Raw genomic sequence first — 15,407 nt, forward strand, 5'->3', positions numbered from 1 at the left:
TCGTTCCATGATTTTGGCACACGTGTTCTCTGTGTGCTACCTGTGATAGCACACGGAGTGTATGAACTTTATACTCACCTGTCCATGCTGCTGCTGTCCATGGTGCTGATGTCTCCAGCGCTGCGGTCATACTTACTTCCAGGTCCGCGGTGCAGTGAATATGTAATGTGCATAATGAGCGGGCCCAGAAGCAAGTGACAGCATTACCAAAGACAGCATCGCTAGAGACAGGTGAGTATAGAAAATAATATTATTTCACATGGATCACATCAAACTGTAGTCCATGTAACATCAGTGGTACTGGAGAAAAATGGACTTGTCTCCGTGCGCAACACATGGACACATGCCACATGGACACTTGGTCCCAGAGAAATCACTAATGTGTGCGCAGACCAATTGATTTTAATGGGTCTGCATATATCGGTGATTCCGGTACGTATGAAAACGGAATCACTGATGTGTGAAGGGGACCTTAAGGCAAAGTTGCCGCATCTCTATCGTGTTTCTCCCCGTCCTCCCTGCTTCCTAAATCATATGTCGTGGGCGGGGAGGAGGGTGTCAGCACACTACGCTCACCCCTTCTGCTCGGGTCCGGCGGTTGCTGCTCAGTGGTGGCTCGAGCTGTGGGCCGGATCCCGGGGGTTCCTCGAGCGGCACTCCTCGCCCGTGAGTGAAAGGGATTGGTTGGGTGTGGGGATTGTTTATTGTCCGTGACGCCACCCACGGTTGTGGTGATTTCACCACCGCTGCTCAATACGGGGATCCCGGGGATGGTGATGCGGAGCAGCCAGGTGTTGTGTTGCCCCTCCGTGGGTAGAGGTTGGTGATCCCAGGGCCCGGTGATGACTTGGGGGGGGTGCAGGGCCTGATGGGCGCAGGGACGCGGGGGCAGCGCTGTGCCTTGCGGCACTGTGGTACTCACTCAGCCTGAGACGTTGACACAGTTTTTACGGTAAACCAAACGGCTGGTAAGACGGTCCCACGGACGGCTGCACTTGCTCTCCCAGTAGGTGACGGTGATGTCCCTCTTCCTGGCACCTTTGTGTACTTGTTGGTTGCGATGGGTCCCCACCGGTAACCCGCTCCCCGGCTTCAAGCTGGACCGGAGGAGCTCTACTCTTTGCCCGCAGGCGCTGGCCCTGAGAAACTGGTGCCTTGGCGGTGGCGGTGTCTCTCCTACACTGGCTGGGCTGTTGCCTTCAATCGGGACTTGGTTGTTGGGGGATCTACGTCCCCTTCACTGACGGATTTGGCAAATTCTGGCGACTCCAAGCCTTGCCGGGGTCCGAGAGGCCCCTGCCCTGGTGCTGACTGTCCTTCGGAACTCTGCTCCAGACCGCCGGGCACACAGCCTCCGGGGTCTTTCCAGGAACTTCCAAACGGTCCCCCTCCAGACAGTCACCGCCGTTGCTGACCTTGCTGACCTGTCCTGCACACAGCTGGACTACTTCAGGCTTTTTCACACTCTTGCTGTTCTGTCACCACTCTTGCTTTCCTCCTTTACTACTTTACTTCCTTCTACTTTCACTTCCTTAACTCATCTTAGCTGTTTACTCAAGCTCTCCCTGAGCTCTAACTGCCTGGTTTCTCCCGCCTCCAGAGCTGTGAACTCCTCGGTGGGCGGAGCCAACCGCCTGGCCCACCCCCTGGTGTGAATCATCAGCCTCTGGAGGAAGGCAACAAGGATTTTTGGTTAGCTTAGGTGTTCCTAACTGGGATGTAGGGTGTGGTGGTGTGTGACCTGTGTCCCCTGGGTTGCCCAGGGCGACACATTCCCCCTTAGCAAAATGCAGACCGTCCGCGGGCTGCCGTCCAACACCGGTTTTATTTTTCTGTAAAAGATAACATGGTAACGGTAACATATATACATTTTTAATAACTCTTCCCTTAACGGGAGGCACATTTACTTTAACGTTGCATAACGGTTTCCGGTTACGGTTTCCGCTCTCTCCCACCCAAGCAACCTGGCCCTGATGCTGCCCCTAAGGCCCAGGCAGCACCCCTTGACCCACAGTCCAGCACACGGTACCCGAGCGGGATCTGTCCTTCCCTCCAGAGGGTAGCCACCGGTTCCTTTGGTGGCTGGGCCCCAGCCTGCTCTGCTGAGGGCCCTCCCTCCAACCTGCCTCTCCGGAGGCGGCATTGCGGAAACGGTAACGGCAAACAACATATTTACAAGCCACTTAACGTTTGTGGGTGCCCTGCAAGTTCACGGGCTTGTCCATGGATAGTTCCCATGCAAAAACTTTTTAAACGGTCCCCACGGGGACAACGGTGCCGGCTCCAGCCGGTTGCAAATCACAAAGATAATCTGGTTACTGTTCGGTAATCATTTTCATCATTAGCAGAACTTTCAAACTTTTCAACAAACAACAAAGTGGTGGTCCCAACGGGGACTGGACAACGGTGCTCCGCTGCCCTACTCCAGGCCTTCAGCTTCATCCGAGAGAGGGGGTGCCGAGCTCACTCTGCTCTCCTGGCTGCCCCGTAGTTTCACATCCAGGGCAAACCACCCCCTCTCTCCGCAGTGTCGGGTGTACCGCACAAGGTCTCCCGGCATTAGGTTGCGGCCAGGATGCTCCTCGGGCAGGTGGGTATTCACATCCCGCCGGGCTACAAACACCTCGGCCTCCAGGCCCGGTTCGTAGATGAACCCGTAGCCCCGGCGGACATCAAACCGCCTCACCTGCCCCTCGTACAACGGTCCCCGGACACGGAACGTGGCCTGGCGGAGATTTTCTTTTTCTCGGATAGCTCGGGCCACCAGCTCGGCCTTCTTCCGCTCCCTCTCGGCGATCTCCAGGCCCAGCGGTATCGGCTCCCTATCCCAATATGGCGCTGCTGCCAGCGCCGGCGCACGGGTCGGGCCCCGCGGGACATCCTGGACGTTGCCCACTGTCAGGAATCGGGGCGGCATGTCCCGCGGTGTCTTGGCCTTGGGCGCTGCTTTGCAACAACAACCCGGCGCTACCTCAGCCGAGGTGTGGGGGATGGGCATAGGGGCTTTCCACTGCTGGGCCTTCGGCTCGGAGCGGGTCATCGGCTCCGGCTCGGGGGATTTTTCAGGGGATGCCTCCGGTTCAACTTTCGGGATCTTCCACGGTAACACCTCCGGTGTACTGCAAGCTCCGGCTACAGGTTGACCCGCCTGGGCGGGGACGCTGGGTACTGCTACCGGTTGCGGTGGTAGCAGGCCTAGTGGCGGGGTCACGGCCTCCGGGACGGGTGGCGAGGGAGGCAATGGGGGGAGAGGGCTTGGACCGGGCCCCACAGCCGCGATGACCGGCCCTTCAAGGGCATCGGGACGTGGGTCACTCACCCTCCCTTTCTCCGCCTCCTCCTCGCGTCTCCGCACGGTGGCTACAACGTCCGCCATGTCGGCCTCCCACTCCTCCATGAGGAGCTGCATCCTGACCTGCAGCCTTTGGTAGAGCTGCGCGGTTCGGATTTCCACCCACGCTGCGGTTCCAGGCGCGGGGGCTACGGTGTCGCGGGACGGCATCCACATGATGGCTTCTTTTTCCAGGAACGGTATGTCCGCAGAGTCCTGGCGTCCCTGCTTTTATAGCTGCAGCTACATGCGTCCAGCCGCCATCGCGTCCCCCTTAGCTCTTTCCGGCCCCTCCTCTCTCGGGGCGGGGTTTTGGCCTTCGCGCCTCTACTGCTCGAGAAGACGCTCGAGCGGGAACTTTTCGCGCCAAAGATGGCGGCTTCTGAAATTTTTCTGCCGGATACCTCCGGCGGTAACAAGGCGCACCTCTACCAGATGGCAGAGCGGTAAGATCCTGTTCGTGACGCCAAGTTGTCGCGGGCGGGGAGGAGGGTGTCAGCACACTACGCTCACCCCTTCTGCTCGGGTCCGGCGGTTGCTGCTCAGTGGTGGCTCGAGCTGTGGGCCGGATCCCGGGGGTTTCTCGAGCGGCACTCCTCGCCCGTGAGTGAAAGGGATTGGTTGGGTGTGGGGATTGTTTATTGTCCGTGACGCCACCCACGGTTGTGGTGATTTCACCACCGCTGCTCAATACGGGGATCCCGGGGATGGTGATGCGGAGCAGCCAGGTGTTGTGTTGCCCCTCCGTGGGTAGGGGTTGGTGATCCCGGGGCCCGGTGATGGCTTGGGGGGGTGCAGGGCCTGGTGGGCGCAGGGACGCGGGGGCAGCGCTGTGCCTTGCGGCACTGTGGTACTCACTCAGCCTTGAGACGTTGACACAGTTTTTACGGTAAACCAAACGGCTGGTAAGACGGTCCCACAGACGGCTGCACTTGCTCTCCCAGTAGGTGACGGTCATGTCCCTCTTCCTGGCACCTTTGTGTACTTGTTGGTTGCGATGGGTCCCCACCGGTAACCCGCTCCCCGGCTTCAAGCTGGACCGGAGGAGCTCTACTCTTTGCCCGCAGGCGCTGGCCCTGAGAAACTGGTGCCTTGGCGGTGGCGGTGTCTCTCCTACACTGGCTGGGCTGTTGCCTTCAATCGGGACTTGGTTGTTGGGGGATCTACGTCCCCTTCACTGACGGATTTGGCAAATTCTGGCGACTCCAAGCCTTGCCGGGGTCCGAGAGGCCCCTGCCCTGGTGCTGACTGTCCTTCGGAACTCTGCTCCAGACCGCCGGGCACACAGCCTCCGGGGTCTTTCCAGGAACTTCCAAACGGTCCCCCTCCAGACAGTCACCGCCGTTGCTGACCTTGCTGACCTGTCCTGCACACAGTTGGACTACTTCAGGCTTTTGCACACTCTTGCTGTTCTGTCACCACTCTTGCTTTCCTCCTTTACTACTTTACTTCCTTCTACTTTCACTTCCTTAACTCATCTTAGCTGTTTACTCAAGCTCTTCCTGAGCTCTAACTGCCTGGTTTCTCCCGCCTCCAGAGCTGTGAACTCCTCGGTGGGCGGAGCCAACCGCCTGGCCCACCCCCTGGTGTGAATCATCAGCCTCTGGAGGAAGGCAACAAGGATTTTTGGTTAGCTTAGGTGTTCCTAACTGGGATGTGGGGTGTGGTGGTGTGTGACCTGTGTCCCCTGGCTTGCCCAGGGCGACACACATACAAATGCGTTTTCAGTGACTTCGGGCATCGCCGTGATGTTCTGCCTTTGTGCCACTTCTTCGGTGTGCCACTCCTTCGGTGTGCTACTGCTTCGGTGTGACTCTGCGCAAACCCAAAGTCTGACCCACCCTGATCGCTACCCTCAGCAATCTCACAGCAAACGTGGATAGCTGAGCTGGCAAGAAGTGGCACATTTTTCAAGTATCCTGCTCGGCGCATAGGTGTGGAACCTATCTAGGGTGATCAGGGTCACCAGGGGCCAGCGAAAGGTTTGGTCAGGGGTCACCATCTCCCCCATCTCTAGGCACAGGGTTTCCCTTCCCAGCCCTGTCGTCACACGCGTGGTACATCCCTGTACCTAGCATGACATTGTGTGATTGAGGAAGGAGGGGGAAGGCAGAGGAGCACTCCAGAAACTAACATTATACCTTGTGGGCTTGATATCGGCTGGCTGGGCTGCTCATTACTAAGTGCACACCATTCCAACTAACTTAAGTCAAACTAATTGGAACATGCGGCACCATAAGATTAAAATAATGATTTCACGTCTATGCTGGGGCAACTTTCTATTAACATTTGGGTTGCGAGAAATCACCATTACATGACAACTGCAGTGCTGAAAATTAGTTAATAGGGGTATATCCCGCTGCCAGGTTCCCTATCAGATGACGATAGCCAAGTACAATGCTCAATTATCTTTGTGCATCTTCACTGTTATAGACTTGAAAGCAACACAGGGAGAATTTGCAGTTTTCACAGCGATGAAGAACCAGGAGGGAGTCTTTTTTAATGACCGATTAATGCACCTCTCTTTGAAGTTTACTGACCCACAAAAAAAATCTAGAAACACGGGAACAAACTGGACAGATCATGGTGATCGGTTGAGATCTCAGCCATACCGATCTACTAGTTGTCACCTATCAAGTGGATAAATAATAACTTATTTAGGCGGGAATACCCCTTTAAAATGTTTGTCGTAATAAGGCAGGTGAAGACAGATATCCAACATGTGGGACCCAGACCCATCTCCACACCCTACTGCAGCCACAAATAAGAGAAGTGGCCATTCATATGCATGGAACTCTCCAATGAAGTCTATGGATATTATGGATTTAGCCAAGCCAATGGCTAATAGATAATCAATAAACAGCCATTAGGCCCCCAAGGTACTTACAGTGGTTGATGTCCCAAGATACAAGTCTTTGGAAACTGGAATTGAGAATGGAGCCTGTTTGAGCTAGGGCCCCCCAATCTCATCAAAGTTCACCTCAAACTTATCAGTGTGGGAAGGTCCATATTTATTTGGCCCTTCCCAGCCTAAAAAAAGCAGCCCGCAGCCACCCCAAAAGTGGTGCATTCATTAGATGGGGCAATTCTGGAGCTTTACCTGGCTCTTCCCAATTGCCCTGGTGCAGTGGCAATCGTGGTAATACATTTGGGGGTTGTCAGCTGTGAATTGACAGCTGACATCAAACCCAGGGGTTACTAATAGATAGGCGTATATCAGACACCCCCATTACTAACTCAGCAAGTGTGGGGTTAAAAAAGACACAGGGGAAAAAGTTTATTTGAATAAAGACTCTTCCACATGCTCTCATTCACCAATTTATTACTTTAAAATAAATACTGGAAGTTCTGAAGTAATCCAATCATGAATAAAGAATCCCCCACACTCCCTTGTTCACCAATGTATTAATTCAAAATAAATGCTGGAAGTTCCAATGCAATACAATGGTGTAATGTCCCACAATGTCGATCGATTCCTATGCAGGATCGTTCTGAGAACTTTCTCACAACATTGCTCCATGGTTCACTGCCAGTCAGCGAGACTTATGCTTAAGGAGCGTTATTCTGAGAACATTCTCAGAACGATCCTCCATAGGAATCGCTAGACCTCGTGGGACATTACTCCACTGGATTACGTTAGAACTCTATGATTTATTTTTAATTAATAAATTGGTGAATGAGGGAATTCAAATAAACTGTGTGTGTGTGTGTGTGTGTTTGTGTGTGTGTTTGTGTGTGTCTCTTTTTTAACTCTATTCTTGACAGGTTAGTAATGGGGCTGTCTGATAGATGCCTCTGCATTACTGACCCCTAGGCTTGAAGCCAGCTGTCAATTCACAGCTGACATTAACCCCAAAGTATTACCCCATTTGCCACTGCACCAGTGCAATTGGGAAGAGCCAGGCAAAGCACGAGAAATGGAGCATAAAATAGATGTGCACTTCTGGTATGGCTACGGGCTGCTATTTTTGTGCTGGCAAGGGCCAAATAAACATGGGTCTTCCCAGCCTAATAATACCAGCCCCCAGCTGTCTACTATACCTTGGCTGGTTATCAATATTAGAGAAGAGCCACGCCGTTTTTTTTAAATTATTTATTTAAAAAAATGGCATGGGATCCCCTCTATTTTTGAAAACCAGCCAAGATAAAGCTGACACAATTGTAGCCCACAACTGCTGCTTTACCATCGCAGGTTATCAAAAATAGGCAGAAGCCCATATAATGTTATTTTTAATCTTTAGTGTTCACAACAGCTTACAGTTATCTTCTGAATGCAATAAAGTTTGTTGATTGGCTGCACTGCTGCCTTTCAACAAACTTTATTAATATACGAACAGTACCCAAACACTGAACTCAGACACATGACATGTTCGTATCTGAGCCCCAGGCACCCGGTGACCGGTACGACCCCCAAACTTTACACTCATCCCTAATTACTTGCTATTTACAAAAAATTTGAAAACGACTTTGCAATGAACACATAGGAGTCTAAGACAGGCAAAAAAAAAAAAAAACACTTGAAAAAAATTGTGGTTTCTCCAGGAATATCTCGAGGTACCTGTATGTCTTATTCTGGCTGTTTCCATGGCAATACTTCTTGATAATTTAAAATCCTGTTCGAGTCCTCTCCTTCCCATGAACCACATCGTGTTTGCTGACTAACAGGCTCAGCAGTGCAGTAAATATAGTCAAGATTATGTGGGAGTTGATAAGGGAAGCCTGGGATGACCTCTGATACTTTATGTTGAATAATTTATTTCACAATCACTAAGGAAAGACCAGTCTTTCTAAATCCTGCAATATTTCAGAAGACATCACTAATATCTTTGCTAATGTAATAAATTGTCTACAAAGGAACAAAAATACCCACAGATGTAGAAGCCATGACCGCAATAAACTACTCCGAGAATATCCAAAATGCGATTGATTGGGAGATAGGAAAGGAAGGTTTTGGCTACATGGATATTTCGACCAGAAGAAGAGCCACCCAAGACCATGGAGTCCATGATTAATGGAGGTCAGTGAAAATAAGTATCGAAAAACCTCCGATTGATTGGGAGATAGGAAAGGAAGGTTTTGGCTACATGGATATTTCGACCAGAAGACGAGCCACCCAAGACCATGGAGTCCATGATTAATGGAGGTCAGTGAAAATAAGTATCGAAAAACCTCCGATTGATTGGGAGATAGGAAAGGAAGGTTTTGGCTACATGGATATTTCGACCAGAAGACGAGCCACCCAAGACCATGGAGTCCATGATTAATGGAGGTCATTGAAAATAAGTATCGAAAAACCTCCATCTACAGTATTAAACTTGAAAAATAATTGGGTTACACAAAGTGTGAAATTTCAAAAAGACTAAACCCATCTTTTGTACAAAAAAATGCAAAAATGTGGACATTCCTATCAGAGAATGGGAATCCATAGTGATATTTCCCTCCACCAAGAGTTAAAAGCAGATTTCAGTTAGCATGGTGCCCCCTTTTAACAAGGTCCCAAGGTCTATGATCAAAATCCCCATTCCCTGTTGGGTTTCTCATCTCATACTGTTCCATGGAATAACCATACAGATATGTCCTCTTGAAACGTGAGGCAAACTGACCAGTTTTGAAAAGAAAAGACATATTGAGATACTCTGTTGGAAGATCTTTACCTTAGATGTGTCACTATGTGGTCAACCAGTGGTTTTGAACAGCTTTATGGTCAAGTTCTTCACAACAATTTATTACATTTGTATTGTAAGACTTCTATAATTTGGTTAAAAGTAAGAGAGGACGAATCTGTTCTTTGCTCACGTCTCATACGGGGACTTCTTTTAGATGGGACCACTGACCTTTTGGATCTTGGCAAATGAAGACTCTAATCTCAGACGGAACCAACAGGAATCAGGAGGACACATCAAAAACCCTGACTCACTGAGAGACAAAGTAAATTGTAGTTGGCCATACCATGATCCACAAATGGAAGGATAGAAAAGAGGCACAAAAATAACCAGGTTTGTATTGTGGTCATCTTAAGAATTAAGGAAAAAGAAGGTAAAGAGATTGATCTAAGACAAGACATTGGATGAAACTTTCAAGACTTCCTTGAACAGTGCCAGTTGCTGTTGGACCACAATAATTTGAGGAGGTAGAAGATTTAGAATGAACCAGTTATTGACCTTGTTGTTGAACAATAACTTAATCTAATCGTAGTTTAGACCTTAAAAATGTAAATGTGCCTTTAGCAGGACTTTTACATTTATTTACCCCAGGTATCCAATCTACTTATCAGCTCTTTTTTTAGTGGAAACAGGTATCTGGTATTCATCATGAAATGAGTGAAAAGGGAACCCAAACTTGCACCCCATTTTGGGGACAAATCCAAATTTGCCAAACTGTTTCCAAAAGTTAGACCAGTTCTGGAAAATTGTTGGACAACATGACCAGAGATAATAGCAAAGCCAATCTCTTATTTACAGCAGCTGTTTAGGGGGCCTTGACTCTCACCTGTGTACAGATGGATGAATAAGGTGCCTGTCACAAGGACGTTTTTGCAGGCATCGCCAACTGTCATGGCGGAGTCATGATCTGTGGAGACTTCATATTCTGGCACTCTGCCGGCTACCTTCTCTGATGTCTGAACACCGCAGGGAGACTGGGGTGTCTGACCACAGACTTGTAGTTCATAGACAGGCTAGCAAGAGTTAATTCTTTCTGGGCTTCTCACGCATGATATAGGAGATTTTAGTATATAATGCGTGGCACCAATGGGTGTCTGACGCACTACAAAAACACCCCAAACAAAGAAGGGGGGCACACCGGGGTCACGATGCAATGAAGGTCCCTGCCGCTAGGGAGAGGGGTAAGGGGGCACCTCCTGAACTCACCTCAAGCTGACTCCTGAGCTCCATAGAGTCCACATAACCTGTTGGTGAGCAGAATACCTGAATACATGCACATAGACTATCCCTATAAAATTTAATTACTTTATTAAATCACTTAAAACCACACCGTGATTACTAAAAGTGCACAGGATAGATTGCTAGCCCTCAATAGCTGCACCTATCTTTGCACTGCCTAACAGCGGGGGTTGGCACCCTAAAAATGCGATGTGGCGTTCCCAATCCGCGACGACTTTCCCTGCTGCCCCTGAAGTCCCTGCCGGAAAAAGGTGCAGTGCCTAAGATAAGTGCAACAAATAAATTGGTGTGCACTTTTAGTAATCACGGTGTGGTTTTAAGTGATTTAATAAAGTAATTAAATTTTATAGGGATAGTCTATGTGCATGTATTTTGTTATTCCCTAGTTGTTATCACATATATGAGTCTTGTGAGCAGAATACCTGGGTCCCGCAGCTGGTCCTAAACTCACCCTGTCTAGTGAGTAGGCCGATGAGTACACTAGACTCGCCAATCAACTAATAAACACGAAGGGAAAGGAAAGACAAACAGGGGGAATAAACAGTAGACTACAAAAAAAAACAAACTTCAACGTAGCAGACGGTCTCTAAATCAACAGATGGATGGGCACAGGACAAAACCTCAACAGTTCCTTCCACCAGGCTGGCCAAAGTAGAAAAGAATTCTAACAGCAGCAAGGAATGCTGGGAAGGCTCCAATATTTAACCTAAGTGGGTATGGATCCAAAGCAGCAACAGCTGACCTGCCCTGCTCAGAGCTGCTGGCAACAAAACCTGAAATTAACTCATGAGACGCCAAAGGAAATGAAACCTCGTTTAAACAAGGAGTCAAGATGGAGATGGGAGGCTCCAGTCCTAAGGCTGTTACTAGTCTCAAAACAGAAGGGAGATGACCATGACAGTTCTACTTGTTAATCTCCTTTGTTCACATGCTGTGGGGGAGCAAATCACATTCTCTCCCTTCCTGAATATGCTGGCTGGACAATTCCATCCTCCCTCTTTCCTTCCTCCTACTTTTGTGTTTGTAATGTGTCTTTTTTGTTATGTAAGAAATGTTTATGGTTTACTTATGTATTAAAAAAAGAAACAAAAAAAAAACAAAAAAGAGAAAAAAAAAAGAAAAAAAACATTAATGCCAGCTATAGCTGATCTATACTGGTCTGGCAAGGTGCTGTGATCCAGTCTTACTGGTGATGAAGTGCTTTATTACTGTGCGTGGTTGTGATGTTAACCCTTGTTGTCCTTTTGTTGCTACCTTACTTCTCTTGCTTTTCTCTTCAGTCTCTTTATGTTTGTTTCTGTGAGTTTGCAGTATGTCTGAACTTTAGTTTTCCCCTGTCTATTGTTATCTTGCCATCACACTCCTGCACCTTCTTTCAGTGGAGGGAGAGCAGAATAGTTCTGGTCAGGAAGATAGCCAGGCATGGGACTCTGGCATCTCCACCATTAGTGGTAACCCTGAGGTTAGGGGTAGCCTAGGGTCCGCTAGCGTGAGGGACAGTATATGAGCCCCCTTTCCCCTCACTATGCCATAGTCACATTGTGAAGCAATTGGTTTTCCTTAAAGATGTCTGGTTGTCAAGCTAACTTGCTGATCTGTGTGGGACCCATCGCTGGGAGCCACACCGATCAGCAGAACAGATATTTTTATACCCTATGGGGCACTTTTATCTCGGTCAACCAATCAAGTGGCCGGTATATTCATTCTCTATGGAACGCAGCACTCAGGAATGAATAAAACGGAGGCCATGTATGAACACTGCTGCTCCATTAAAAGTTCTACATTCTGCCGATTCAGCAGTCGGACCCCCACCATTCTATAACTTATTTTCTATCATTCACCAAGCAACCCCTTTAAGAAGGCCAACTGACTATGAAGTCTTATTGACAATGCAATATGAATGAAAAAAGTATGCAAATTACATTATACTCAAAGCAGACCACTATGGTGTAAAAGATATGGCAATTTTTTATTTTTTTTTACTTTTTTTTACCTTAAAGTATTTTGTTGAGGGGATGAACGTTGTAAAGATTACCTGAAAACACACATATGGTGATGCCACAAGCTGCGTGAAATGATTTGTACTTATGCAGAAGTCTTCTGGTCTTCCTGCTAACAATCTGTAGAGAGAAAGAAATTTTTTTTATATATATATATTAACCACTTATAATACACAGCTGATGACTGCAGACAGATCAGTTACCATGGTAACACATTTCGGCTATAGCAGAGCCGGGTCTGTTATCACAATGTGGTGATTTATATATCAGTATTGCAGGAAACCCTACTACATAAGGAAAAATGACAAATGATGGATATTGTGTGGCCCCCGTCACCTTTTGAAAAAATCTGAATTGTACTGTTTACAGAGGCACATAAGAAAAAAACAGATATAGGCCTCAAGACCGTCTACTAGTAAAACTTTCTTTATTGCCCATAGCAACCAATCACAAAGCAGCTTTCATTTCTCCATCGCAGTTTAAAAAATGAAAGCAGAGCATTGATTGGTTGCTATAGGCAACAAGGCTAGTTTGGATATTTCCTTAACTTTCAAGATCTATAGGCCCCAACTGATCAAGACTGAACACAGACGCTGATATAAGCGCTCTGTGTCATCCAGGGCTATGGGGTACTCGGTCCCGGGCCGTATATTTACGGGGATGCTGTGTCACGGATGAATGCTGGCTGTTGCCCGGTTCCGTGACCCTGGGGACGCCTTTTTAATGGGGAGTATTTACAGGAGAGATTGAAGTCATTGGTGTGATGCCACCTGCGGGTTGAGGTTAAGATGGTGGAACCGCCGCTGCTGAGTTGATTATCCCGGCCCAGGGCTGGTAGTAATGGCAGCTGTGGTGGTAGGCCCTCCGCAGGTAGGGCAAAGCCCCGGGGGATATACGGTGGAAATTTTCGCCGAAGAAGGGAGGCCACACCGTGGGTTGTAAGTTAACAGTCTTTACTCACAGTTGGGCCCTCGGACGGCTGGTTTAGGTCCCTGTAGTTCCAGTGCCAGTTTGATGACTCGGTTGCTCTGTCCCCGTCACCCTAAGTGTGGTTGAGTCCCCATAGCTTGGAGCTGGTTTGGGGCCCGACTGTCCTTTGGCAGTCTCCTCGTCTGTACAGCGGGCAGTGTGGACCCTGTAGGGTCAGTCCATGTTCCACACCCTGATCCGCTCATTACTGCTGATGCCCCCGGATCTATGGGTCAGTGATGTCCGTGAAGGTCCCCTCACTGTACAGGTACTTGCCAGGCCACATGAAGCTGACGCCTGACCTAGAGCCCTGTGCCCCGTCAGTGCTCTGGTCCCAGTGGTACTCAGGTGTACCTACCCTGGCGACCACTGTCTTGTGCCCCTGGGTCACCATTACAGGAGCTTTAGGCACATCTCACTACACTTCTCTACTCTCCTCTTCACCCTCCTCGACTCTTGACTCTTGTCATCTCCCACCAGGCTGTGTAGTCCGCCCTCTAGGTGGCCATCCCTTTGGTGTCTAACTAGCCAATTACCACTGGTGTGGAGTGGAAACTGGGATTTTGGTGTGTGCAGATGTCACTGGCACTGGTGTTCCAGGTCCCTGGGGGTAGGCCCTGCATCCTGGTGAAGATGCAGTACCTAGTAGTGCCCTGAGTATTTTAGAGGCACTACAGCTCCATGCCCTCATCGGGGCCCAGCTCCACCTATTTTGGGATAAAATGGCTGTCGCTCATCATACAGTTGACAAGTAAGGGCTACAAGCCCACATCTGGCCCCAGCTCCACCTATTTTAGGATCAAATGGCTACCGCTCATCATAAATGTGATAAGTAAGGGCTCCACTCTTTCGTCTGGCCCCAGTTCCATCTATTTTCGAATAAAATGGCCGCTGCTCATCATACATTTGAGGAGTAAGAGCTTCAAGCCCCCGTCTAGCCCCATCTCCATCCATTTTGGGATAAAATGGCAGATACTCATCATAAGTTTGATGAGTAAAAAATTCACACCTTTGTCTGACCCCAGCTCCACCTATTTTGGGATAAAATGGCCACCACTCATCATACGTTTGATGAGTAAGAGCTCCACAACCCCGTCTGGCCCCATTTCCAAATATTTTGGTATAAAATGGCCGCCGCTCATCATAAATTTGATGAGTAAAGGCTCCACCCGCCCGTCAGGCCCCAGCTCCACCCATTTTGGGATAAAAGGGCGTAAGACAGCCAAAAGTCACTACATTTTAGCAAAGCCTCAAACCAAAGTAAGGGCTCCATGACCCAGTCTGGCCCCAGCTCCACCTATTTTGGGATAAAATGGCTGCCACTCATCATAAATTTGAGGAGTAAGGGCTCCATGCTCCAGTCTGGCCCCAGTTCCACCTATTTTGGGATAAAATGGCCACCGCTCATACAGTTGACGAGTAAGGGCTCCAAACTTCCGTCTTCCCCCAAACTCTGGCCATTTTGGGATAAAATGGCATAGGACCATCATAAGTTACTAAATTTTAGCGAAGCCTTGCGCTGTGCCAACATTTTGCAGCTTTTTACGCCACAATTCTGGCATAAAAAGGTGACATAAAGCGGAAAAATAATCTTTTTTATGTTTCAAATTAGAAACTACAGTTTATACTACAAAAAAAAAAACAACTAGCCCTATCATTACTATTTTGATTTCCATATGACTTTCTAATTTCTTTTTGTTAGCTTTGCAGGAGAAAAAGTGAACAAAAAACTGCGTTTGTTCTTTTGTTTCTTTTTTCGGCTTTTACCTTTATGGATGGATATTACTATATTTTCTTATTTGGTTTAATATCAAATGTTTTATTTTTTAGATTTTACTTATTTTGAGGAAAGAGGTTTCTGTGGGCTGGACACTAATTTTTTTAATCTTTAAAAGGTCATTATTTTTTTCATTTATTGTTTATTTTTATTGGTTCCTTTTAAGCAGTTGAACCTGTAGTTACTTTATGGCTTGAACAATACACTGCAGTATTGTACTATTGCAGAATATTATACATTTTTCCGCCACAGAGTAGGCTTCTTGGTGTACAAACATGGCAGACACACAGTCTTTTACAGCCCCTCCAAAACCAACCTGCCATGACGTTGTGGGGATGGTCAATGAGCATTGGAAGGCATAGCTTCTTTCATTTTCAACCTCATAAATGTCATGGTCATAATTGACATCGGCATCTAAGAGGTTAAAC

At 48.2% G+C, this 15,407-nt stretch overlaps 1 protein-coding gene across 1 annotated transcript in view; it reads right to left on the bottom strand.

The window, feature by feature from the left end:
* NOX4 (NADPH oxidase 4) overlaps nucleotides 1-15,407 on the bottom strand; it is a 369,265-nt gene that overhangs the window by 286,220 nt on the left and 67,638 nt on the right. Inside the window, exon 4 of the mRNA XM_075334714.1 lies at nucleotides 12,269-12,353. Coding sequence (XP_075190829.1) covers nucleotides 12,269-12,353 — 85 coding nt within the window. The remainder of the gene's footprint in view (nucleotides 1-12,268; nucleotides 12,354-15,407) is intronic.

This window comes from Anomaloglossus baeobatrachus, chromosome 2, assembly GCF_048569485.1.
Source record: "Anomaloglossus baeobatrachus isolate aAnoBae1 chromosome 2, aAnoBae1.hap1, whole genome shotgun sequence".
In the NCBI taxonomy this organism is placed as follows: domain Eukaryota; kingdom Metazoa; phylum Chordata; class Amphibia; order Anura; family Aromobatidae; genus Anomaloglossus; species Anomaloglossus baeobatrachus.